The following is a 25,507-nucleotide window of genomic DNA, read 5'->3' on the forward strand; positions in this document are numbered from 1 at the left end:
AGCTTCCGGGTATCAGCGCGCCCAGAAAGGGCCATCGGAAAGGGTTTCCCAGGACGCCCCAGGGCTACCCTGTGCCCCCTTCCATTTCTTTGGCTCTTTCTCCTTCCCCATTCGCCCCCTTTTGTACAATTTCTGAGCAGTCTTCCTTCTAGTTCAAATCTTTCGGGACCTTCCCTGTGTTTGGTCACTAGCGTGCCCCAGGCGACATGTCGATCCCACTTATCCCTCTCCAGCACTCGCCCTCAGTCCCGCCTCACTCGGCTTGCCTGGGGTTGGCCATCCTGGGTGGTGGGCACTCTTTTCACCCAGTTTGCCAACCAGAGCGACCAGCCCTAGGAGGAGGGGCCTGCGTGTGGGAGTGGGGGTGGGAGGTGGCAGCCGCCACGGTCAGTTTCACTCTCTGCCCTAGTGACACCCAGATCCCAGCGCGCCCTTCTCACGGAGAGCCGGGCTATTTCAACTTGGGCAGCGGGCCAGAGGCGAGGAGTCGCCGACTCCCGGACTGAGATTCCACCGCTCGGTGCAGGTAGTTGCCAACAGCGGAGTCCCCAAAGTGTAGGTGGCGACCAGCGCGGGCCCAGGCAGCGCTGCGGAGAAGGCAGGCTCTGGGATCAGAGGGGCTAGTAGGCTAACAGGGGCGGGGGGGCGCCGGGCTTCGATCTCGGCGGCCAACAGTGCGAGCCCGCTTTGGCGGGGCCGGCGGGCCCTGCCTGTCCTGGAGGGGCCGGGGGACGCCCGGCCGACACGCTTGCCCACTCTCCGCGGGGCTCGCCCGGGTTTTGCCAATCGGCGGCAGACGTCGGCGCGCCCCTGTCGAGCTCTCCTTTTACTACAGCTGGCAGGCGGCTTTGTGCGGGCCCCGCCCTCGCCGGCCCCCGCCCCCCGCGTGCCCACACCTTGCCGTTTATATAGAATGCGCCGCGGTGTTGATTCGCGGCTCTCTGGGACCGGAGAGTTCTTGGGAAGGAGAGCGAGAGCAAGGGAGCCGGCGAGCTCCGAGGGGGTGTGGGTGTAGGGAGAAAGAGAGCGAGAGCAGGTAAGGGCCATCGGTTCCCGCTCCTCCGCCTGCGAGCAACTCGCCCCCCGCCCTTTGGCAAAATAATAGGAACCTAAAAATTGATTAAACAGAAAGAAAGAGGCGACCCTCCCCTCTCGGTTCTCCGCGGGCGACAAGCTGCGCGGCTCTGCGGTGTAACAGGCTCACACGTTGTTCATCACATGTTCAAACATTTCCCTTTTGGAGAGGCTCGTTATTTTTAAGTGAATATTTTCGTCTTTGTTTTGATTTTTTTTAGACCTTCCCCGGGGTTTTATTTTGATTGAGTTGGCGGCCCGCAGCGGATTGGGAGAGGCGGGGGAAAACAGCCCGCCGGCGAGCGGGCAGCCCACCCAGGCAACTCCCCGCGCGGCCCGCGCCGGCTCGGCGAGCGGCCCGTGCGGAGCCCAGGGAGGCCGGCGGCGGAGCCGGGGAGTCCGGGCCGCACCTCTCGGCGGCCCCGGGGGTTGCGAGCGCGGCTTTCTGCGGGCGGGCGGGCGGGCGAGCGCGCGGGCAGCGGCGGCGGGCGCGGAGGGAGCGCCGCGCCGCGCCGCTTTGTCTCTTCACTTCTTGAGCAAAGAGAGCGGCTCCTCCCGCGGCCGGCCGCTCGGGCTCGCGGCGGCGACGGCAGCGGCGGCGGCGGCTCCTCCTTCAGCCCTCTCCTTTCCTCCCCACTCTCTCGTAGGCAGCGGCGGCGGCGGCAGCGGTGGGGAAAAGCGGATTCCGCCCCAAGCCACACCGAGGGGAGCTCGCGGTCGCGACTTGCCGCCTTAAGCACTCTCCCAAGTCCGGCCCGCTCCGCGAGGACTTCCGTCTCCTGGGCGAACCCTGTCAAGCAAGCTGGGATCTATGAGTGGAAAGGTGACCAAGCCCAAAGAGGAGAAAGATGCTTCTAAGGGTAAGCCCGCCCGCCGAGTCCGCCTGTTTCCCCTCCCTTGGTTTCCCTCGCCCCCTCGCGTGCGCGCCGCCCTCCGGCGGCTCCCTTCTTCCTTCCCGGAGCCTAAGCTGCCCGTGACCTCTGCGACCCTGGGCGAGAAAGGGGGGGCCGGGGCCGGGGCCGCTGGAGGGTCTGGGTTTGCACCACTTTCCCTCCTTCCTCGTGGAATTGTCGCCCCGTGAGTGCCTCTAGCCTCTTCCACTCCCTGTCTGGACGCACCGTGGTGGCGCTGCGGGCAGCCGAAGCTGCTGCAGCCTGGAGCGCCGGGAACAGCGCTGCGTGCTACTGGCCGTCCGCCTGTCTGTGCGAGTGCATGTGTGTGCGTGTGCGCGAGTGTGCATATGTGTGCTGCGCGGGTGCAACATGGTGACATACTCAGGAATCTGCCCCACTCTCAGAACCCAAGCTAGAATCCACCTTCAACCCCCTCTCCCCTCCCCCAATGCAAACAAAGAGCCTGGCCGAGAAGCAAAACCCCTCCCCCCACGCTCCTTTCCCCCTCACACCCCCTGCTCCCCACCTCTCTACCCCCCCCTCCCCAGAAGGCAGGAGCTTGCAACCTTCGACACGCCGCGTGCAAAAGTGAGCAATCCCGGTGCCCCGGCGCCGCCCGCGCTACGCCTCGGCAGCGCAGCCTCGCCAAGCCCCGGGAGAACAAAGGCTGTTGTCCTCTTGCCACTAGTGCCCAGCGGGAGCGGGCTTCCGCGGGAGGGGACAGTCCCCTCCCTCCGCTCTCCGGGGTTCAGCCACCTCGGCCGGGGCGCCCGGGTGCGGGTCCCCCAGAGTGCGTGTCTCGGCCTGGGGCCTCCCACCGGCGGGTTGCGACTGCGCTGCGGAGCTAGCTGGGGAGAACTTAGGAGAAGGAAGGAGTGTCCCCCTTGGCCCACGCCAGTCCTAGCCATTGCCTTGCTGAGGACCCGGTTTAGCTCCGGAATGTAACCTGGAGACAGCATTCTTGGAGCCCCGGGCGCAGAGAGAGGCACAGAGAGGGGGTGTGGTAGAGCAGTGGGGAAAGGGCAGGTGCCTTAGGAGCAGGTGTCCGGAATGGCTACGGAGCAGAGGCTGGATTGGGCTGGACCAGCCCGAGGGCCCCAAGCACACTGAACCGCAGCGACCCATGCCAAGTCCAGGCTGCAGAAGTGGTGCTGCAGTTGGGGGGAGCCCCAGCTTTCGTTCATGGGGCCCCAATTCCTCCCTGAGCCCTGAGGCCCCCTTCCCTCCCACTCGTCTCCCTATTCTTTTTTCTCGTCTCCTCCTTCTCGCCTCTCCCCATCTCTCAGAGCTTTCTCTCTCGAGAGATTCTAGGGCAGCACCAGCCCTCCCCCGCGGAAAGTTGTCAAAGTCTTCAGCTCAGGGCCTTTATCCTTGTTTCTAAATGGAGATGTTTCCCTTCTAACTAGGCAAAGTGTTGACGAAAGGCTCTGGAAGTTTGTGGGGGTTGGGGGGTGGTTCAGATCTGTTGTCCTAACGGTCAGTGTTGCCACCATCCTGGCTCAAGGCTAGAGTTCAACCCCTTCGGACCCACTCACACCCGCTGGCTGTTTGAGGCGCACAGATTAACTGCAACAGTCACTTGGAAAGTAGAACTCCTGCTACACATTTCCAGAGCTTTCCTAATTGTAGTGCCTCTTAAACAGGCATTCACATGGTAAGAGAAAATGACTTCAGTGTCATTAAAAGGTTCTGTTTTCCATTGAGTGCCCTGAAAGGTAAATGCAATTGAAGATTGTAGCACCAAATTGATCTAGGCAAGTGATTTACCTTCTGAATCGGGGAGTATTTCAAGTTTGTTTCTGAAACTTTGGTTCCTGATTTCCATCAGGTGGTTACCTAAGGTTTATTTCAGGCTACCTTTGGGAGGACCCTGAAACCAAATTCACTCACAGAAAACGAGTTGCTCTTTTAGGAATATAGTTTGCAATTGTCCAGAATAGAGTAACAAGTCTGGAAACATTAGGACAGGTTACTGTAACTCAATAATGAAAATTTTTACTAGGTGTATGTCATAACATTTTCTTATGTTGATTCACTTACCACTTTTGAAACCGACTACCTCTCTGTAGGAATTGTGTAATTAGCATTTGGAATTATGGTTGTAATTAGAATAAATTAAAGTAATTTTATAAGGCAACTTGTAAAATGGGAGTTTACTTTCCTGAGGAGATGGGAATCTTGTGGCTGCTAAGAGTGGGAGTGCCGTTTCTGTTGGTTGTTGAATTTAGAGCATTTTCAAAATAGTGAATGCCTAATAGTCCTTAGTATTTTCTCCTTTCAAGTATATTAAAAATCTTATGTGATTAAATTTTAAAGACTACTTTTTATGTTAGAGATGAAAGATACCAGGTCTATTTATCTTTTTAACCAATAAAGTTTATTTACCATATTAATTAAGCTTAGTTATTTACAAATTTCCTATACATAGGTCATTTTTGAAATTTTTTCAGCTGAGGGACTCATGAGCACACTCCTTGCAACATAACAAGATTAGGATTGAACCTTTAATAGATACTTTGAATATACGCACGTTTAAATTTGAACAATGGTGTGACAAATGATTGAATCAAGTCAAATAATTTAGTAACAGTTTGAATGAATTTCACAATCTGTTTTCAGAGCCTACTGCTCGTTTAAATTCAGCCTCCCACCCCATCATTTGGGGTTCATGCCCACAGCCTATCATAACTACATAGAAGATTATCATAGAATATGGTGTTTCTAGAGTTTTTAAAGCATAGGTAGTAGGTAATCAGTAAGTTAAATTGTGCTGCTTAATGAAATATGGCTTTCAGAGCATGTAAATGGCTGATTGTCTTTTTAAATGACGTTTTCTTCAACTCATTGAGGTTAAGGCCAGTGATGGACAATGATCTTTTCAATAACCTTTTCAATAATGTAGCGAGACAAGATAGTCTGTCCTCTTTGGGAAGAGGGAGGGGATTTTGATTCTGTATGAAGCTATTAAAGTGGCCTCTTGTGCAGCAAATCACCTTTTGTGTATTTATTTGGGCTTTGCGTAAACTTTTCAATTGGCAGATGTGTATATAGTATGGGGCACTCAGCTCCTGACCAGGAAGACCTATTTCCATTTCAGGGAAGAAGAAAGCATACATTTGTTTGTTCAAGCAGACACTTGCTTAGTTTTGACTCACTCTTATCTACCTTGTCACATAAGATATTTTCAGCAGTTCTCTGTTGGAAAAGCACTCAGTCAAGGCTGTGCCTGGTTTACTGCAACTATGTTCCTGTGGCTTTTGGAAAACCTGTAGCCTGCTACAGATAAAACCAAATCATTTCTGGATTGAGTAAAAGTGCTAGCCAGTTCTCGATTTCAAAACTCATTTGGTTTGTGGCTACCTGTTTGGAGATGGGTATGTTTTTTCAACCATCCTTTCTCCTTGTGCTTAGCTAGAGAGCGGTCACATCCAGGCCAGGTTCAAGGCCATGTTGGCTGTGGGTTCTCTTGGTGATACGGCCAGCACTAGCGTCAGGCTGGGCTTATCCTGGCTGCTGGGCGATGGAGGGCAATTCCTCGCGTAGTCCAGGAAGCCAGCCACTTGCACGGCTGGTGCTCTAACGGACTGCAGTGCGCACATGCATTTATGGGCACAGCTCATTTTCTGCTCCCTTCCTGGCCTTTTCCAATAGCCTCTCTAACTATACCTAAGAGGGACAGGGCATTGTGGTCAGCCAGCATATCAAGTCTTGAACCTTGAATGCCATTCCAAAAGATCATCTTGGTCTTGCTGGATTACTGTAATAGCTTCTGGCAAGTGTCTTTCTCAGGCTTGGGCCAGGCAAAGCAGGTGTTTAGAGGTATTTTACCCACAAGAAATCATGATGTTGATGACCTCTTATTAAAAACTAACAATCATAATCTACCTATTACTCATGTAGGGACTTGTTTTTTCACCTTATGAATAAATCATCATGGACCAGTGGTTTTATGGAGGGTCATAAGCCCCATATTGTCTTCTGTGCTGAAGATGGTGATCATAGCCTCGACGGGGTGTGCCCAGGGAGAGCTCTAATCAGAAATGTTAGTCTGTTCTTGGGGATAGGTGCAGAAAATGAGTGGACAGTGCCCCCACATCCTCTTCATATTATTTCTAGTGGAGTGCAGCTTCTTTATTGGCAGAGGCTGAAGCTAGAAGGAGGAGCAAGTTGGGACATGGGTTATGGGTACTGTATCTTCTCCCTTACTTAGTATTGCTTCCCCTAAGTCTCTTTCCAGTACGGTTCAAATCGTTAAAAGGGGTTAGGATGCATCCTTGGGCTGGAGATGTGGGTAATGTTGGAGTGGGAATGGATGTTGGGTTGTGGCGAGAAAGTGAGCTTTGGGGTGAAGGAAGGGGTTGAGGTCCATGCCTAGGGCAGGGAAATGTATGGTGGCCTTGAGAACAGGCTTGGGACTGGCGAGAGAATTGGAATCAGGGTTTGGGTGCTAAGCTGGAGGGCTCATTTGTGAGGCAGTGAGTAAGGAGATGAAACTGTTAACATTCCAGGTCTCTTTGCAGCTGTGCTGTTTTATGTTCAAATCAACTCCTCATTCTGGGAATTACAATCAACACAGAACAACCAGAATGTGTTGCAGCTCTTCAAATATATCCAATAAAAAGGCTTTCTAGTGTCTGCTTCATTATGGCATATATTTTTGGAGTTGAGAAATTTGAAAGAAATAGAAAATAATTGCTGAGATTAAACAATTCAAGGAGAAAAACAATGAATTGAAGTACAGCAGGTGGAGGGGATCCTACATGTCTATTACCTTGCTAAGCTTAACATGATCTTTGAAATGTGAAGGTTAGGCACATAGTATGTTTTTAGCAATTAGTAGAGAAGACAAATGTCTGCATAAATCATTGTCTGCAGTCCCCAATTTACGTTTCCCTACCCAGAAGACACATTAGCACCAGGATTTCTCAGCACAGGCTGAGGAGTGGATTTCAAGCTCATTGTCCTGTGTGACGTGGTTCATCTTAGTCCTCACTAGTTCTCTCCAACTCAAACAGTAGCTTATCTATTTGTGATATACCAGTTCTACAAACTCACTTGAATCAGATTTCTGACATTTTTAAATGTGGCATTGTATCACTTTGGTAAATGCCATATCTTGATGAAACATTTCTTAGGTGTGTGGATTTCAGGGTAAATGTACTAATTTCCTAAAGAAAGTGAAATAGTATATAGTAATCATTATGACCACTACTCCAGCCTGCAGATCTAATTTCTCCTTGAATTGGATGGCCACTTATTTTTCTCTAAAGCAGTGTTTTCTGGGGTATTAGCCCTGAAAATGGGGGGTTTATATTAGACTAGTGATAAGTTCTTGATTCTAGGGGCATGATGGAAGTATGAAGGACTGTTTTATTAAGGATCTGGGTTTGTAATACACGTTAAGCTTAAATGACAATTACTGTATGTTGAGTTTAATGTAAAGCAGTCCTCATGCCCTACTTATGCCTCTGCACCTTGAAATTACTTTTAACATTGATTTCCAAATGGAAATGGCATTAGTGTCACTGGCTAATGACCTTCCCCACAGGCAAAGGGCAGAGGGTAGTAGATGTCCTTGCTGGTTCTTTTTAACTCTGGCAGCACCCTTGGCCTCTGTTGGTGTAAGGTTTGGGCTGACAGTCTAGGGGTGCAATAGGGCTGGGCTGAGCTGGGTCACTTGCTTGGTCTACCTGCTGTCAGCCTTCTGCAGAGACCTCAGATTTGGTTTGGACAATCACTGTTTGGTCCAAAGGAATTCTCAGGTGTACATGTCTGTTCTTCTTTCTGGACCCTATCAGTAGGGTCTGGGAAGAAAGATAAAAATTGGTGACGGGCAGATGTGGCTGAAGGCCAAAGTAGAAAAGAGTTAATTAAAAAAAAATAGTATGAACCCAGTTTCCTTTTTTGTAATTGAAGATTATACATGGTAACATGCACAAATCTTACATATGCATCTGAATGAATTTTGAGACATGTTTACACCCATGTAATCAGCACCAAAATCAAGATATAGGATATTTTCATCACCCCAGAAAATTCTCTCATGTTCCTTTTTTGTCATTCCTCCTTCAAAGGCAACTACTATCTTGATTTCTGTCAACTTATTTTAGTTTTGCATGTTATTGAATTTAATATAAATGGAATCATGCAGAATGCACTCTTTGTTTCTCACACCTAGCCATCTCTTTTCAGCACGCTTCCTTTTCCAGTTGACACCACTTCTCCTTGTCTTCTCCTCTGGTTTCTTGGAAGACCCCCACCCTGCCCCACACTAGGGCACTCAACAGGGTCTTATACTTGGCAGGCCCATTTGTTGAATGATCTAGGCAAGGTACGGGATTCCTTTAAGCAGGAGTATGTTTTATTCATCATTTAATAACAATAACGATAATGATCATAGTTATTACTGTTATCATTATTATAGTAGCTTCTAAACTATTGAGCACTTACTATTTACTAGGCATACATTATTTTTACATATATTTCATTTAATCTTCATGACAGCCGAATGAAGTAGCAATTAATATTTACAGACATTAGAGATGAGAAAATTGAGAGATGAGAAGCTTAGAGAGTTTATATAGCTCATGTGAGTCACATAGCTAGTGGGTTGCAAATTACTAGCACAGTGCTTGGCATTGTAGTAGTCAATAAATGATTGTGGAATGCATGTACCATGCACTTATCAACTCGTTGGTCCTGTGCTATGTTCATTTCCAGTTTGTTGTCATATCAGAAAGCTGTGTGTTAGAGAAAGGCTGTCAGTGACTCATTGTGGCTTAATCTGATAGATGCCTAGGGATATTTACATTTTAATTAAAGGTTGTTAGAGGCAGAGGTTTAACCCAAAGGAATTAATGTCAATGTTTGGCTGTCTGACACCTAGATAGGTTGAGGAAGTAATTTTGGTTGGGGTCCTAAAAATAATAGTTTTTCTGAGCACTGACTATTTGTTAGGGATTTGACATGAAATATTTCATGAAATCTTCATAACAATCTATGGAGGATAGATATACATACTATATGTATTATTATTCTCATTTGACAGATGGAAAAACTGAGTCTCAGAGATTGAGGCCAGCTGGAGGTCACTCAGCTAGCAAGATGGTGGAGCAAGGGTTTGAGCCAGGTTTGACAGACTTCAAATCCACCTCTTAACCACTATGTTATACTGCCTCCCTAGGCAACACAGTTGATTCTTTTCTAATCTAGGTTGGTACAAATACATAGTACTTCCCATTTGCCAACATGGACATGATTAGGAAGAGTGTGCCTATACCTGCATGATTGCTCCATGGCTATGGTCTTTGTGCAGCCCAACAGATCTCTGAACTTTTCTTGAGTGTGTAGGGGAGGAAGACAATTCCTCTACCCTCTCTAGGTCATTCTGGCTGGCCTAATAATTAAATTGACATGAGACAGAATAACAGGAGAAAATCCAACAAAGCTTTATGACATGTATACATGGGAGAAACCCAGGAAAACTGAGCAACTCACCAGAATGGCTGAGGCTGCCACATAAGTACCATTTTTAGCTAAAGACAAAGGAGGGTGTTGGGAGTAGTGGTTTGGGACTTCAAGGGGGAGGAAGGCAATTTACATGGAGATGGAAATGCAAATGAGCCAAGTAGAGACAATGTGACCTGAGAGACACATTTTACATTACATTACGGTTATCTTATGGTATTAGCTCCTTCCTGGAACAGGCCCTTCTATTTTAAATTCTTTTAGGCAATCAGAGGGAGGTCAAAGTTCCCCCCCACCAGACTTTTGTTCTTAAAAATAATCAAGCCAAAGAGACACATTTTGGGGTGGCCAATTCCGATCCCCCACAAATGGCTTTTCCATACCAGGCACTGTGCTGGGCCTGGGTGTACAGAGATGAAAGAAACCCAGTCCTAGCTTAAGGCAGCCCTTTCCTTCCTCTTTGGCCTTGGACATCCTGCCATTTTACTTTCTAATGTGCATCTCCCCTCACTTGGCCATGATTATGACTTTCAAGATTTAAGCATTTGTCACTTTGAAAATAATGGTACTTTTTTCCAGAACTGTGTTTGGGAGCTTGTTTCACCTGTGTTCTGAAGATTAAACTTCCTCTTAATTCACTGCTGGGTAAAACTCTCAATTGTTTATTTTTTCCCCCATTACATGGCATATGCTTTCAGTCTGTCTCTCATCAGAATCGTATGTCTCATTTCCCTTCTCTTTCTCTCTCAACTCCACCCCGTTCTCCCTCCCTGCCTCCGTCTCTCCTTTTCTCCCCCCCTCTTTTCCTTGCCAACAGATGTCAGTGGTTTCCATTAACCAAATGGGTTTCCTTAGGGTATGCTGGGCTCAATGGAGGATTCTCATTTCTGGATTTTCTCCCTTGATAGCTATATTAACTTCAGTGAAAGAAATCCCCCCCCCTTAAAGTGTAGCCCCACTGAAGAAGCTTTTCACTAATTATGTAACTCATTTTACATGGAAAAATAAAAAAGTGTGAGCTTTATTTTTTATACTATTTATGCTGTCTTCAGTTAGATAATATTTCCAAAAATATATCTTGTTAACAGAGACACACGCCTTGAAGGAGCATATTAATTATAGTTCTCAAAGTTAGGAATCCTGTAGTGTTTCTTTGGGCTGCAGACCCTATGTTTAACAGCTGTAATTAACAGTGACAGGTCTCTTGCACGGTTATAGGTAAGTTGAATAACAAACGTGGAACCTAGGTCTCAAAAATCCCTCCAAATTATGTAGATAGCATTTCTATTGCTCTTGAACTAGGCTTAGTAAACAGATCGAGTTCTTAAAATATTTATCTTGCTGTTAAAAGTAGAAATAAACAACCTAAAGAAGGCGGGCTGAGTGCAGTTCTTGCATATGCCTGTGGATATTTTAAGGGTTCTTTCAACCATGACTTTGAAAGTGTTGTGAACTGACCTGCTCATTTTGCCTTTGATTCTCTATGTGTATGCGTGCCTCTCCCCTTGAGGGGTTTATTGAACATTAAGACTTCCAAGAGCTCTTGGATTTGTGCGTGGTTTTTGGAGCTCGGGGACCAATGCGAACCATTCTCCTGGAAACAGGGCCAGGCGCTTCCTCGATGCTCTCGGTCCAGGGAACATTTGTTTTCCGACTAGCTGGGACCCAGACGGTAGCGCTGAACGGTCTGGTTAACCAGCGTCCCTCAGTCGCCGTGGATCTGGCAGGCGGGTTTATTACAAAGCTCAGTGTGCTCATTAGCCTCGTGATGTGGCGGCTGCCTAAAAAAGAAACACGGAAAAGTTGTGTCACCGAAGATGAAACTTGGCGAAGAGCCGCTTGGCGCCGGGCATGACAAAGCTCCTTCCAGGCGCCGGCGGCGACGGCGGGCAGCAGAGGGCTTTGCCCACTTGCCCTGGGTGCCCACGACCCGGCCCGCTCGCGTGGGGACGCTGCAAAGTGAGCCGCGGCCGCGGGCTGGGCGCCGGAGCCGGCGGTGCGGCGGCGGCAGGCGGGGGAAGGGTTCGGGCGCTCCAGTGCAGCCCGTGGCCTCGCGGTCTAGACCGCGGGCGCTCTGCAGCTGGTGGGATGCAGTCTTAAGATGGTGGCGGCCGGGCGGGGCCGAAGGAAGCGTCCCCCCTCCCCCTCAGCCATCAAGACTTCGTGGTTCAGCATACACCTGACCCACCCACTGGGCGTTGCAAAGGCAGACGGAGAAGGCCGATTCCAGTCAAAGCCTTGAAGTCAGTGCTTGGCCAACGTTTGCCTTCTCTGTCTTCTGGTCAATGCTAATTCGGTTTTAGCTGTTCAAAACCTAGGATGCATCTTGAGCAGAACGCTCAGGGCCGTTTTGAATTTATTTGTGTGCTTTTATATTGCTTATGTTTCACTGCATCGATTTTTTTTTTTCAGATTACAAAATAATGTATGTTTACCGGGGGCAATTTGGAAAATCATAAAAGCGTAGAGAAGAAAATATCACCCAAGGGTTGCACTCCCAGGTCAACTTTTTGAGATTTTCCTTCCATTCTTTTTTCTCTGAATTTTATAATACATACATATACATGAGTAATTATCTTTAAGTGTATGTGTAGGATCTTGCAGTATATACTATAAGCTACTCTTTTTTCTCAACAACGTTAGAATGTTTTTCTGTCATTAAATAATCTTCCACACCATCATTTTTAGTGTGTGCACTGGGTGTGGACTTGGGGGTGACAAAGGAGAGCTGGTGATTTTGTGCCCGTGGGTGTGAAAGGTTTTTCTGTACTGCCTTGAGATCCTTTTCACTGGGCTCCACAAACATTATTATTTTATAAATGTACATAGATGAATATGTGCATATATAAAGATATACATATATGCATGTATAAATCTGTAAATATAAAATTAAATGCATGTAGACAAATATGCATATGTCTAAATAAATACACAAGCAAATATGCTTAGAATAAATCCTGAAAAAATATACACCAAAAGGAAACTATGTGTGGTTGGCTTATAGAATATTTATAGTTTTTCTTTTATTTGTATCTTCTATTTTCTCTACAGTGACATATATAATGATATAATAAAAAATAATTTAAACAAAATATTGCTCATGGATTATCTTCAAACTGACTTTTATGCTCCAGCTCCTGCCGTTCCTTGATCTGGAATGCTCTACCTATTATTTCTACTTTTTGTTTTTTTTGGTGAGGAAGATGGTCCCTGAGCTAACATCTGTGCCAATCCTCCTCCATTTTGCATGTGGGATGCCACCACAGCATGGCTTGACGAGCAGTGTGCACGTCTGTACCCGGGATCCAAACCGGCAAACTCTAGGCCGCCAAAGAAGAACACATGAACTGAATCACTACCCTGCCAGGCTGGCCCTGTTATTTCTACATTTTATGATCCTTCGTCTCAAGCTTAACCCATATCCTTAAAGAAGCCTCTCTTCCACCCTCCCCACAGGAACCGCTTGCTCCCTGCACTGGGCTTCTGGGTTACCCATCTGATGACGTCCATGGGCTACTTTGGGTAAATCCCATGAATAGCTTTTCACCTGCTTATTTTTTATCTCCCCCACACTACATTGTAACCTCCTCAAGGGCCATTTTCACAAAACAGGTGCTCAATAAATGTGTTACTTAATGACAATGCTCCGCATCCTTCCTAGGTTTCTTTAAATGCTTCTGTACCTTTGAAACTCCAGACCATACCAAAAGCCCTTAGAATGACAACAACATTCCATCAGGATTTAGTATTGCTAATTTAATTTGGGGTACAATTTCTACTTTACAGTGGTCCATCTTCCATGTAAAAGTGGCTACATGGTTAAAAGCGTGGATTTTAGAGACTTGGGTTCACATCTCAGTTCCTTGACTTATTCGCCGTGTGATCTTGGGCAAATAACCTTTCTAAGTGTCTCCAAAATGGAGATAGTTACCTTTATCTTACATCCTTATTTTAAAGATTGACTTATTTGCTGTGTGATCTTGGGCAGATAACCTTTCTAAGCGTCTCCAAAATGGAGATAGTTACATTTATCTTACATCCTTATTTTAAAGATGAAATGAGATAATGTATGGAAAACATCAAAGACAGTGCCAGCTACAAAGATTTTTGTCAGTGGTGATATTGATAACATTACTAAAATAGTAGTGATTTTCATATTGATTATTCAAGTTAGAGGGTTCTTGTTAGCAGACTTGTTGGCCATAGAAACAAATCTATGGATTCACACATCTGACGGTCATACTCCCAATTTAATGGATTTTAGTTATGCTAATTCATGTATTAATTAATTTATCCATTAATTCACTCAATAATATATTTATTGAACCTTCTACGTGAGAGCTACTGCTGTAGACACTGAGGATACAGCAGGGAGCAGAACAGATAACCATCCCTGCCTTCACGGAGCCAATATTTTGCAAGTTTGCTTCGAGGAACCAGACTTTCAGTGCACAAAGCACTCTGCTCAATGTTGGTGGTATGTCATGCAGTGAGTGACCTCTTGCCCATCATGGCCATCAGGGCCCTGGCCAGGCTAAACTACCAAGGAGGCAGCCTGGATAGCATCGAACATGCGTTATTCATCTTCAGTCCAGGGACCACTAGAGCTGAGGTTCCTGAACCTGCTTTGGCATCAGCATCACCTCCCACCACCTACATCCACCACCAAGAGAATCTGACTCAGTAGATCTGGGTGTGAGGCTTAGGAACACAAGTTTTTGTATAAATCTCCTTAAGTGATTCTAATGCACAGCCCGTTTAGGGACTTAATGCACTTGAGCAGTGTTTCTCATGCTTGCTTGAATTTAAGAATCACCTGTAGCGTTTGTTAAACAAAATAGGCTACCCCCTCCCTCTGACCAGCTGATTTCAGAATTTTAGGAAGAGAGTTTGGTAATCTGAATTGTAAACAAGTGTCTGGGTGATTCGTATCATCAGGCAAGTTGGAGAAACATTGTCCTAGAGACATCAAATGACCCCTAGAAATTATATGTAAGTGCGCATTTTTCTGGTGCATGGGGTTCATAGCTTTCAACAGATTCTCAAAGGGTTCAATGACTCCAAAAATGTTAAGTGAGGTGGAGCCCTGAGGTCTATGTCCAGCGTTGTCAATGAACTGTGTGCTTTGGGTCCTCAGTTGTCTTATGGGTTGAATTAAATAACCTCTGAAATCCCCCCAGCTCTACTCATTTTCCACATGCAAATGTTCTGTCTGGAAGCCTTCTTTCTCTCTTTTTACTCCTCTTTTCTCTTATTGATAGTCTCACCTCCATCATTCCTCTTGTTGCCTTGTCTTTAGGAGAAAATGGGGAAGGAATAAAATTTCAGAGCCTCGGTTCTTCCAGAGAGGGCACGGCTGTGAGGCAGCTTTGGGGATACCATCTACAGCTGGCAATCCCAGCACAGCTGTTAGAATGGTAGAGATCAACGCACAGATATTTTGACCCTTCTGATGGCTTGAACCTTAATGGATCTTACTGTGGTAGGATAAGGGGGTGGGGGTGGGACTTCTTTTATGACATCTCTTTGTCAGTCCAGAACAGGTGGGCAAGGGAATTCCCCTTCTTGGACACCACTTTCCTGCCTGTATCTGGCAGGAGGTGGGGGGTTGGAGTGTGAGGGTTGGGCCAGGCCCAGGTGCACCCCTACCTCTTCTCATCCTTCAGGCACCAAGAAGTGTCCCTGTAATTGGTGCCTGACCAATCAAGTGCATTGACCTATTACTGCTAGTTACTTTGAGTTATAAATGGTTTTTATTTCCCCTGTGGAATGGGGCGTTCAGACTATAGAATGACCTGATTTGTATCACAAGAGCCTTTGGGACTTTGACAGATTTCACCATTTAAAAAACACAAAGCTTTCTCCCTCCACCCCACCGGACATAAAAGCAACCTTTGAATTTATGGAACAAAGAGCATGTCTTTAAAGGGCAGTGTGCACAGAAAGGGAGGAAAGGGAAGTAAGACAGTTCATCCTCTTTTCTGAGGCCATTGTCTCCAGACAAGTGACAAAACTGAATACCTTGAAAAATCTTGTATTGATTTTTACTGCAGAAGCATCTCTCTAGGATCTGAAAAACCCAGTAGAAGATAATAAACTTGTTCCCCTGCCTTTGAGCCAGAAGTTGAATTGCTTAGTTTACATGGCTGGAAGAAATGAGAGTAGTTGCTCTACTGAGTGTGAGATTTTGGCTAGGGTGCCTCTGTCTCGACCATATTGTATATAGGTGAGACTCCATTTATGAAAGCCTTACATATACAGATTTGGACTCAAATGGTGAATGGAGAGGTAGTTACAATATTGAAGGAATTATTGTTTTATGAAAAGTTTTTCTTTTAATAGAATCATCTCTAGTGTATCTGAATGTTTCTTTAGGGATCAAGGATTACTTGATTTTAAAAAAGAAATAAAAGCCAAGCCTAGAGGCCTCTTGTTGAAGCATTTGGGTTTCCTGCAATTCTAATTATAAGCTATTGCTCAGAGTGGTTGTTTTCTCCTCTCAGGTTCTTTTTTAAAAATTCTATTTTTTTATTGTGATAAAGTATACAACATAAAATTTATCGTTTTAATGATTTTTAAGTGTACAGTTCTGTGGCATTATGTCCATTCACATTGTTCTGCAGCTGTCACCACCATGCTTCCCAGGTTCTTAGTCACAAGCTATAATGACTGGAAGGGACTATAATAACCATTTGATCCAACCTTCCCATTACAGAGAAGAGGGAATCAGGCTCACAGAGAGGCAGTGACCTACCCGAGGTCGTAGAGCAAGTTAGTGGCAGGGGCCTAGCCCAGTGCATCTCCACGCGACCACACTGATATGTTCAGGCAGATGGCCTTCTTTCCTGGTAGCAGAATCAAGGAGTGGCATAAACATTTAGGATGCTTCTCTGATTTTTTTTTTATCAAGTAAGCAATCAATCATTATGATTTAGAGCCAGAAGTTCCTTCAGACACCATCTAGTCCAATTTCCTAATTTAAAATATTGGCTCTATTTGTTATTTCTAAGTCCAAATTGAACTACACAAAGATGCTAACATTGTAATTTCTAAAATCCAGGCAAATTCTCCTCCAGCCTTCCTTCCACTGACTCCATGACATTCCGTGGTTGAAACCAGGTCCTTTGTGGGTGGCTGTTATTAATAAGCTTTCCTTGGGATGTTTACAGTAACTGCTGTGACCTAAATAAGATTGCTTGTATTGTTTTTCCCCCACAAAGGCAAGAACAGTTTTAAAAAATGTTCATCTCCTGTCATACCATTGTATTTACTTATGACTAAAAGAACTGAAGCGTTGCATTTTTTGTTATTTATGCATTAGATGAGGAAACTTTCACTATATGGAGTAGAGTATTTCTACACAAGTTATATGTTTGGGGCCTTTGTGTACCATAACCACTTTTTCTTGGAGTAGAAGTTCATGACAATGTACCATGTAGCATTATACCATGATCCTTTAAAATTTTTAAATTTTATTACTAGTTGTCATCAAATACTCATAACATAAAGTTTACCATATTTAAAAAAAAAATTACACACTTTTAAGTGTATGGTTCAGTGGTGTTAAGTATATTTACATCGTTGTGCAACTAGACTCCAGAACTTTTTTATCTTGCAAAACTGAAACTCTATACTTATTAAAAAACAACTCCCCACTTACCCCTCCCTTCATCCCCTGGCAACCACCATTCTACTTTCTGTTTCTATGAGTTTGACTACTTTAGATACCTCACATAAGTGGAATTGGACAGTGTTTATCTCTTTGTGACTGGATTACTTGACTTAACACAATGTCCTCAAGGTTCATCCATGTTGTAGCATGCATCAGAATTGCCTTCCTTTTAAAGACTGAATAATATTCCATTGTATGTTGTTTTAGTCAGGTTTTCCAGAGAAACAGAACCTAGATAGATAGATAGATAGATACATAGATAGATAGATAGATAGATCAGGTTCTCCAGAGAAACAGAACCTAGATAGATAGATAGATAGATAGATAGATATAGATATAGATATAAGAGGAGATTTATTGTAGGAATTGGCTCATGTGGTTATGGAGGCTGAGAAGTCCCATGATCTGCCATTTGCAAGCTGGAGAACCACGAAAGCCAATGATATATAATACAATCTGAATGTGAAGGCCTGAGAACCAGGGGAGCTGATGGAGTAACTCCAAGTCATAGGGCAAGGCCTGAGGCGTCAGGGCTGGTGTAACTCCACGAGTCCAAAGGCCTAAGAACCAAGAGTTCAGATGTCTGAGGGCAGGAAAGGATGGACATCCCAGCTGAAGAAGAGAGAGAGAGAATTTGCCCTTACCCCACCCTTTTTGTTCTATTGAGACCTTCAATGACCACATTGGTGAGGGTGATCTTATTTACTCAGTCTACTGACTCAAATGCTAATCTCTTCCAGAAAAACCCTCATAGACACACCCAGAAATAATGCTTTACCAGATATCGGGGCACCCCCTAGCCCAGTCAAGTTGACCCATAAAATTAACCTTCACATATGTATATACCACATTTTCTTTATTCATTCATCTGTTGGTGAAGATTTGGGTTACTTCCACCTTTTGGCTATTGTGAATAATGCTGCTATGAACATGGGTGTTGAGGATGTTGATCCTTTTTTTTTAATTGATGGGAGAAATTGTTTTAACATAGTCGATTTGTTTCCTCAATCTTTAGTTGTAGGTCATCAAAATAACATGGTGAATAAAGTGAAGGAAGAGCCCAAACCATCAGAGACCTAAAGTACTGAGGGGTTAATCCAATGACTTGCAAGTTTGAGAATCATGAGCAGAGAGAATAGAGCTTTTCTTGGCCCTCTTAGGTCTATATATTGTTTATACTGTTGTTTTGCTATTGTACTATTATTTTTTTGTAGAAATAATGTAGTTCCTCTATGATAGCCTCCCTGACCCTTCGTCCCTGCATTTGGAGTGGATTGTGCCTTCCTGTGCCCTTTGCAATTTATTTCCATTTCCCTTTTGCTTTGTATGTCTCTCCCACTATACTGTAAACTTCTTCAGCTCCAGGACCTTGTCCTTCATCTCTGGATTCCAAGTACCTAGGACAGAGCCTGGCCCATAAAGCAAATGCAGTAAATGCTTGTTTGAATAGAAATTTGACTCATTCTGTCATTTGGAAAATTTTAACTTCCTAGTTAGTCTTGGAACAATTTGACATTTTTATTTGTTTTTCTCTGCTTCTTTTATGTGTGAGACATAGCTTATGTTCAGGAGCACAAATTAGGTTTAAACATGTGGCAATTAAGTTTTTTTCTCAGTCCTTTGTGGGGAGTGGGAGAAACATTTGCTGAGTAATTGGCATCAAGCAGGGGAAATAGCCAAGCCTGGACTTTAGTTTTGATTTGTGTAGACCCCTCTGAGCATCTTCACTGTGCATCTCTTTCCTCCCAGCCACCTCCGAAGATGGTGTGCATAGGTATTGTGTGTGGCTTTGGGTTGTGCAGCCAGTGATGGGCACAGCTTTCCCACTCCATGTGGTGGCTCCTAAGCCTTATTTTTCATGCCCCCTGCTGTCTTCTGAACCCTCCCTAACATCTTTATATGTTTCCAGAAATAGAAATCTCCCAAAGTGGACTCTGGTTTCTAATAAGGCCCCTAGCAATGCTTAATATATTCTGTTTCCCATTGATCAGCAGAGAGTGTGCAGATACATTTACTTTCAGGTGATAGACAACACTTTAGAAACACATGCCTGAGAATCTGGACACCATTCCTTCAGAGGGCACCAGCCATATGGCAGGCTCAGTGCCAGGCACTGGGGAAACACTGATGAGGAAGAGAGTCCCTGTTCTTGCTCCCACGGAGCTGACAGTGGGAGAAATAGACAAGCAGTACTCTGACTGGAGAGGATAGAGAGCTAGGGAAGCTCATAGGAAAGGGAACTGACCGAGTTGTGTGGTAGTAGTAGTAGTGGGAACATTAACCTGACACCTGAAGGATGAGTAAGGGTTTGTCAGTTGAGAAGGAAGAAAAGTATCCCGGAAAGTGGGAACAGTGTATGCAAAGGCTGGGAGATGAGCGAGAACGTGGCTTACTTAGAGAACTGAAGGAAGTTCAGTATCCTAGAGGAGTGAGTCACCTGAGTTACACAGACAGTCCTTGCATATGCCAAATGATGCCACTCCATTTCAGTGCGCATTCTTATTGATTCCAATATTTAAGCAGGAATATCAAAAATACCATTTCTCCATGCATTAACTAGCAGGTTCTCTGATTGGAAGAAATATATGAAGAGACAAACTACTCAGAATTCAAGCAGGCTCAATGATAATGTACATGTTTAAATAACTACTGTGAACAAAACCATGGGATACTATCCTTTTAAATGAATAAAACATTAAATTTTAAGTAGAAGCCTGTTGTTGTTGTTGTAAACGTTGTTTATTTTTTGCTGCTAAGATAAGAGGCCTTGGAGAACTTTATTCAGACAAAAATACATAATCATATGGCTAGTATTAATAGGTCATGAATTTTTATTAAGTCAAAAATACTGTTGATATTTAACAGATAATATTATTCTTAAGAGCTTTGGGTATAGTCATGCATGACATAACTCATTTCTGACTCCAAGTTACATTGCTCATATTGGCTCTCAGCTTTGACTTTAGCAGTCGCATGAAAGTAAATGTGCTTTCACAAATATTGCCCAGATGTTGCCACATAGAAATTTCAGGATAGTTCCATTCATATCACTTATTCATTCATTGAACATGTATTGGGTGCTGGCTCTGTATCAGGCTTGATTCTAGGTGTTGGTGATACCAAAGTATAGCTAACAAGCTGTAGATGGTCTCTGCCCTGATGGGGCTCACAGTCTACTAGGGAAGACAGACAAGGAAATAGTCGATTGGGATAAACACAGTGTGAGCGATGCTGTAATAGGAGAAGCCCAGGGAGCTGTGCATGTCCAGAGGAGGGTAGCTAATCCAGCTTTAAAGGGTCAAGGATGGCTTCCTGAGGAAAAGATATTTAACTGGGATCAGAAAAGTGAGTTAGGAGCTGGCTGGGCAAAGAGGAGAGTGAAGAAAATTTCAAGCAGAAGGAACAGCACATCTGAAGACAAAGAAATGGGAGGAATGGAGGAAAGGAAGGGAGAGGGAGACAGACTGCAAATCTAAGTAAAGATGTGAATAACCGAGTAACACTCATTATGGCTAGAGAGGCATGAGGTGCACCTCGAGCAGTAGGCAAAGGGCCAGTGCACAAAGGCATAGAGGGCTTTGTCTATTAGGATGAGGAGTTTGAATTTCATTTTAAATGCATTGGGAAGCCTTTGGAGGGTTGCATGGTGGGGAGCCCTATGATATGTACATTTTTAAAAGCTCTGGTTGGCTGGGAAAGCAGTGAGCATGCTGATGCAGTGCTGCAAGCTTAGATGCGGTAGGGTAGGAATGTAGATAGAGGATGTCTAAAGGTTTGAGAGCACTCTTCAAGGTTTGGAGGAGATTGGGTTTAATGCCGATGATGACGCGTGGCACATTGATATCTCATTTCATTAAGGGGGAGAGAGGAGTCAAGAATGATGACTCTCATGTTTCTGGAATCCAGTTGCATCTCTAGCACTTACAAACTGTGTGATTGGGCAATATCCCTTCTCCTGTCTGCATCTCCTTTTCTTCATCTCTTAGTTTTCTCTAATGTGATTGCAGACCCATTTTCTTTTTTTTTTTTTTTTTTTTTTTTTTTTTTTTTTAAAGATTTTTATTTATTCATTTTTTTCCCCCCAAAGCCCCAGCAGATAGTTGTATGTCATAGGTTCACATCCTTCTAGTTGCTGTACGTGGGACTCGGCCCCGCGCTGGACGGAGAAGTGGTGCCTTGGGGCGCGCCCGGGATCCGAACCCGGGCCGCCAGCATCAGAGCGCGCGCACTTAACCGCCAAGCCACAGAGCCGGCCCGCAGACCCATTTTCAATGGTGATTCATAACGACCCTAGCGTCATTTACTTCTAAGGTATATAGGAGACCCTCAGTAAATATTGGTCAAATAAATGAACTGACATTAGTCAGTCACCTCACGTTTCTTATGCAGGTACGTTTCCTGGTTAGGTGCATATTAGCACATTCAGTCTCTCTTATCTGGAGCTTACTGCTGGGAATATTATTTTCAAATGAGGACTGAACCAGTCAAAAGTGGAAATCAAACCTTAGAGTGAGTGTGGTGTAATGGTCCCCATATTGGACTGGGACTTGAGAACTCAGGTTTTATTTTCTATTATGCTGTTATCTTGCCTTTCTTTATTTAATGCAACAGAAAAGCACTTAAGCACCTTATATCAGTATTTATGTCTGTAAAATGTAGATGATAATGCCAGACCCTGACTTAAGTTTTAGGGGTGCTATTATTAGTTTTTTGTGTGAGGAAGATTGACCCTGTGCTAAAATCTGTTGCCAATCTTCCTCTTTTTCTTTTTTCTCCCCAAGGCCCCAGTACATAGTTGTATATCATAGTTGTAGAGTTGTAGCTCTTCTATGTGGGACGCTGCCTCAGCATGGCTTGTTGAGCAGTGAGTAGGTCCCTGCCCAGGATCTCAACCTGTGAGCCCCAGGCTGCCGAAGCGGAACACTCGAACTTAACTGATACACTGGTCTGGCTGGCCCCAGGGATGCTATTATTAACAAGATAATAGTTTTTAAGCATCTGGTGTTTGTACTAGATCATTCCCCTAAGAACGTAAGGGTGCTTATTGTTGGGGGTGGGCTAAGGCTGAGAATAGAAGCCCCTGAAGAGCTTTATCAGAGAATCAATGTCCTGATTCTACAGCATACTTTCTGCACTGGGGGCGTGAGCTGGATATGCAAAGTGGGCTACTGCTGCCTGGGGAATTCCTATGCTCACTCCAGGGGAGAGACCCCTCTCTGCACAGTCTTGTGTAATGTGGTCTTCTCTTGTTTCAGAAACACCAAACATAAAATCCAAAACTACAACTGGTAAGACCCAATCCTAGTTAAGGGGAATGTACGCATATTGATATTGCTATTACTCTTGATGAAGGCTAGATTTTAAGGTCAATGCTGTGAAGTCACACTGCTTTGAAATCATTGCATCAGAGGATTGGTGTCTTCTGAATAAGAGAAAGGAAAGCTGGTATTATACAGTGGGTTGAAAGAGATACTTTATTATGCACAAGTATACAAAATAATAGTAACTTCTAGCTGGCAAAATTTTACAAATTTCATGATTTTACCATAATGAATAAATGTTCTTATTTTTTTAGAAAGTAGTTACTGCTAGAGTGGTTTGACAGCAAGTGTCACAATGTACTCATCATACCCTTTCCCCATAGTGCAAGGTTGGCTCCTGTGGGATTTATGAATTCTGTATCATTGAGTCTGATCTAACAACTTTTGCTCCAGTGCAAAACAAAGTTAACATAGGTACTGCCCAGGGCCAGTTTCATCTGTGCATGAACTAGAACTAAATGGTTTACATTTGAGGCTATAATAGGGACAGTTGTCCCAATAGAGTCCTGGAATATGCATTTGAGTGCTTTCTCTGAAGAAGATGATCATGTTAAGTCAGAAATGTATTTGGAAACATAAAAAACGAAAAAGGTTGTTCATTCTGAAGTAAGATTTAAAGTTTAAATGGGAAAATTTTATTTCAACTTTGAAAGCAAGGATTTTTCCTATAACATTTTGTTAGCAAATATTTATTGAATATCTACTATGTGGCAGGTACTGTTCTAGATGTATGTGATACAGCAGTGAATAAAACTAAGATCTCTGTCCTCCTGGACTGATATTTGTGTGTGTGTGTGTGTGTGTGTGTGTGTGTGTGTGTGTGTAGGAGGGGCATACAATAAGCAAGATATATAGGTAAAAAGGTAGATTATCTGTCGTCAAGTGCTATGGAGAAAAATAAATCCGAGAATGTGTGATGGTGACGGTAAATGGCTGCAGTTTTGCATATGGTGGTCAGTGATGGACTCACTAAGATGAGATTTGAGTAAAAGCCTGAGAGACAGCCATGGAGATATCTAGGGGAAGAGGATTGCCAACTTTTGCGCGTTGCCTGGGGAAATAAAAGAGTGTCCAAGAATATATTACCCAGAAGTCAGGCAGTCAGACTTGTTTTTTTACTAAACAGGAGTGAAGTCCTTCTTTCTGCATTCCTGTACAAATTCTGCAAGGCAGAATTTCAAATGCAGTCTACAGTTATTTGAATCTTAAAAGTGCACGAATGGCTTTTTTTATTGCATTCTCTGAAATTTGAGTATATGCATACACATAACATTTGCATGTACTAAATTGGTCTGTACCCATGTATATACCTACTTTCACGTTGAAAACTACTTGCTGATTTGTGAATGCAAGCATGCCAAATTTTCATTTACAAAAAAGAAAGCGTGAACCATTCTGATATCTTGGAAGAATGAGCATCTCCCTGGTAGGGAGGTTCAGCTTGAGCTACTTTGGACCATTTCACTCCTGAAACTAGGAGGGAGTATCAGTGAGACAGAGCAGCCTCTCCTGAGGACCTGAAAGGTGCAGATGAGAACAGTGTTGAGCCACTTGCATCAAGTAGTGAGTGAGTCAAAGTCATGGGGAGGAGAAGTTCTTGTTCAGTACTTGTTAGGACTAGTAGACGCATATACTCTTTCTATCTCTCTCAATGGTGCTGTGCTTAACTCTTACCACTTCCACATAGATGAGGTGGGAAGACCCACTAGGTCTGGAGGAGCAGAGCTGATCCTACAGTGGGGAGACCACAATCTCAAAGTGAAAAATTATCACTCCAGCCTCCCTTGGACAAGATCTGGGCGTGTGATTACTTTATCTTCGGCATGTCCTGCCTGCCGATTGTGTGCAAATAGATGGAGCCTCTTTGGAGTGGATCTGTGCTGGGACAAGTAGCTGTTGTAGTTGGGAAAGGGCTGCAGATTGACCTGCCCCCTTTGTCTTCAGTTAAGTGCTCATTTGTTATATAAAGATTTGAATGGGGTAGTGAGGGAGGAGGGAACTGTGTGTATTTATGGAAAGAGGGCAGGAACTGGGTGCCCTTGGGCGAGCTTCTTAGTCTCACTAGGTCTCAGTTTCGGGAACCTGTACAATGAGAGTAATAATATTAAGCACCTACCAGGCTTGTTGGAGAAAAAACAAGATATAGTATGTGAAAGCACTTGGTATTGCACTGTACACGTAAGTGCACTTTTATGAATGAATAGACTTGCTTTTCCCTAGAAGGCCTTTATTGGAGGAAGATTGTTCAGCCATACAAAGGGCATACAGCCTTTTATTAGGAAATTCCCTCAAATCAACGTTATTCACATTTGAAATTACGTGTTCGGTTCCTAAGATTTCATTACCCAGATAATTTCATTTTTATACCTTCCCCACCCTACCCCAAGGGAACATGTGGACAATTTAGTGTTGACAAATAAAAGATAATGTACTGTGAAAGTGACAGGGCTGAATCAGCAGGAGAGCTTGCGTTTCTGCTGCCTTGCTGTCATTCAGTGATGGAAATATTATAAAATGTTTAATACTATATGTACTAGAACAATATGCAATTTCCAAACAAGCAACCTTATGACACTTCAATTTGTTTAGCACAAAAGACTGATGGTCCTATTGAAATTAAAAGATTGGAAGTTTTTCAGTAAGGACAATTCAAGATATTTAGAGTATGCCTTCCAGTATCCCGTTTCCCTGAGATTTACCCTTTTATATTTAAGTGAAGACACCGGTGAGACTGCTCACTAAAGTCACTTTTGCTGGGTGGCCCTTCAGCATCTCATAATAAAGAGGCAATATGGTGTCTCTGTCTAAAGCAAAAGTCTGAATAAAGTCTGGGTTCTGTTAGAGAGGAAAAAGGGGGTGGTGAAAGAATTCTGTTCAGTAAATAACCAACAATATCTGCCACAAATGTTTTTCCCCACCTCATCTACCTGGGAGAGCCCTTCAAGTCCCTTTGAGACCCAGTTCAAACAGCCACCCTCACTACCTTCCCCACCCTTCTCCCTAAACCTAGTGGATAGTTCCCACTATAATCTGAGCACTTTATCGAGTAAATTCCTAGATTATATCACTTATACTACATT

General features: G+C 44.2%; 1 protein-coding gene across 2 annotated transcripts in view; it reads left to right on the forward strand.

Moving 5' to 3' along the window:
* The first annotated feature begins 974 nt into the window (after positions 1-974).
* The window catches only part of FGF13 (fibroblast growth factor 13), a 471,100-nt gene continuing 446,567 nt past the window's right edge, over positions 975-25,507 (forward strand). The window contains exons 1-2 of one of the 2 annotated variants that reach the window (XM_087427321.1): positions 975-1,036; positions 1,722-1,934. In XM_087427321.1, coding sequence (XP_087283447.1) covers positions 1,886-1,934 — 49 coding nt within the window. In that variant the 5' untranslated portion in view covers positions 975-1,036; positions 1,722-1,885. The remainder of the gene's footprint in view (positions 1,037-1,721; positions 1,935-25,507) is intronic. The other variant, XM_087427322.1, reaches the window with a different exon arrangement.

The sequence above is a fragment of the Ceratotherium simum genome, chromosome X (genome assembly GCF_057802395.1).
Source record: "Ceratotherium simum simum isolate JZ-2026a chromosome X, ASM5780239v1, whole genome shotgun sequence".
NCBI lineage: Eukaryota > Metazoa > Chordata > Mammalia > Perissodactyla > Rhinocerotidae > Ceratotherium > Ceratotherium simum.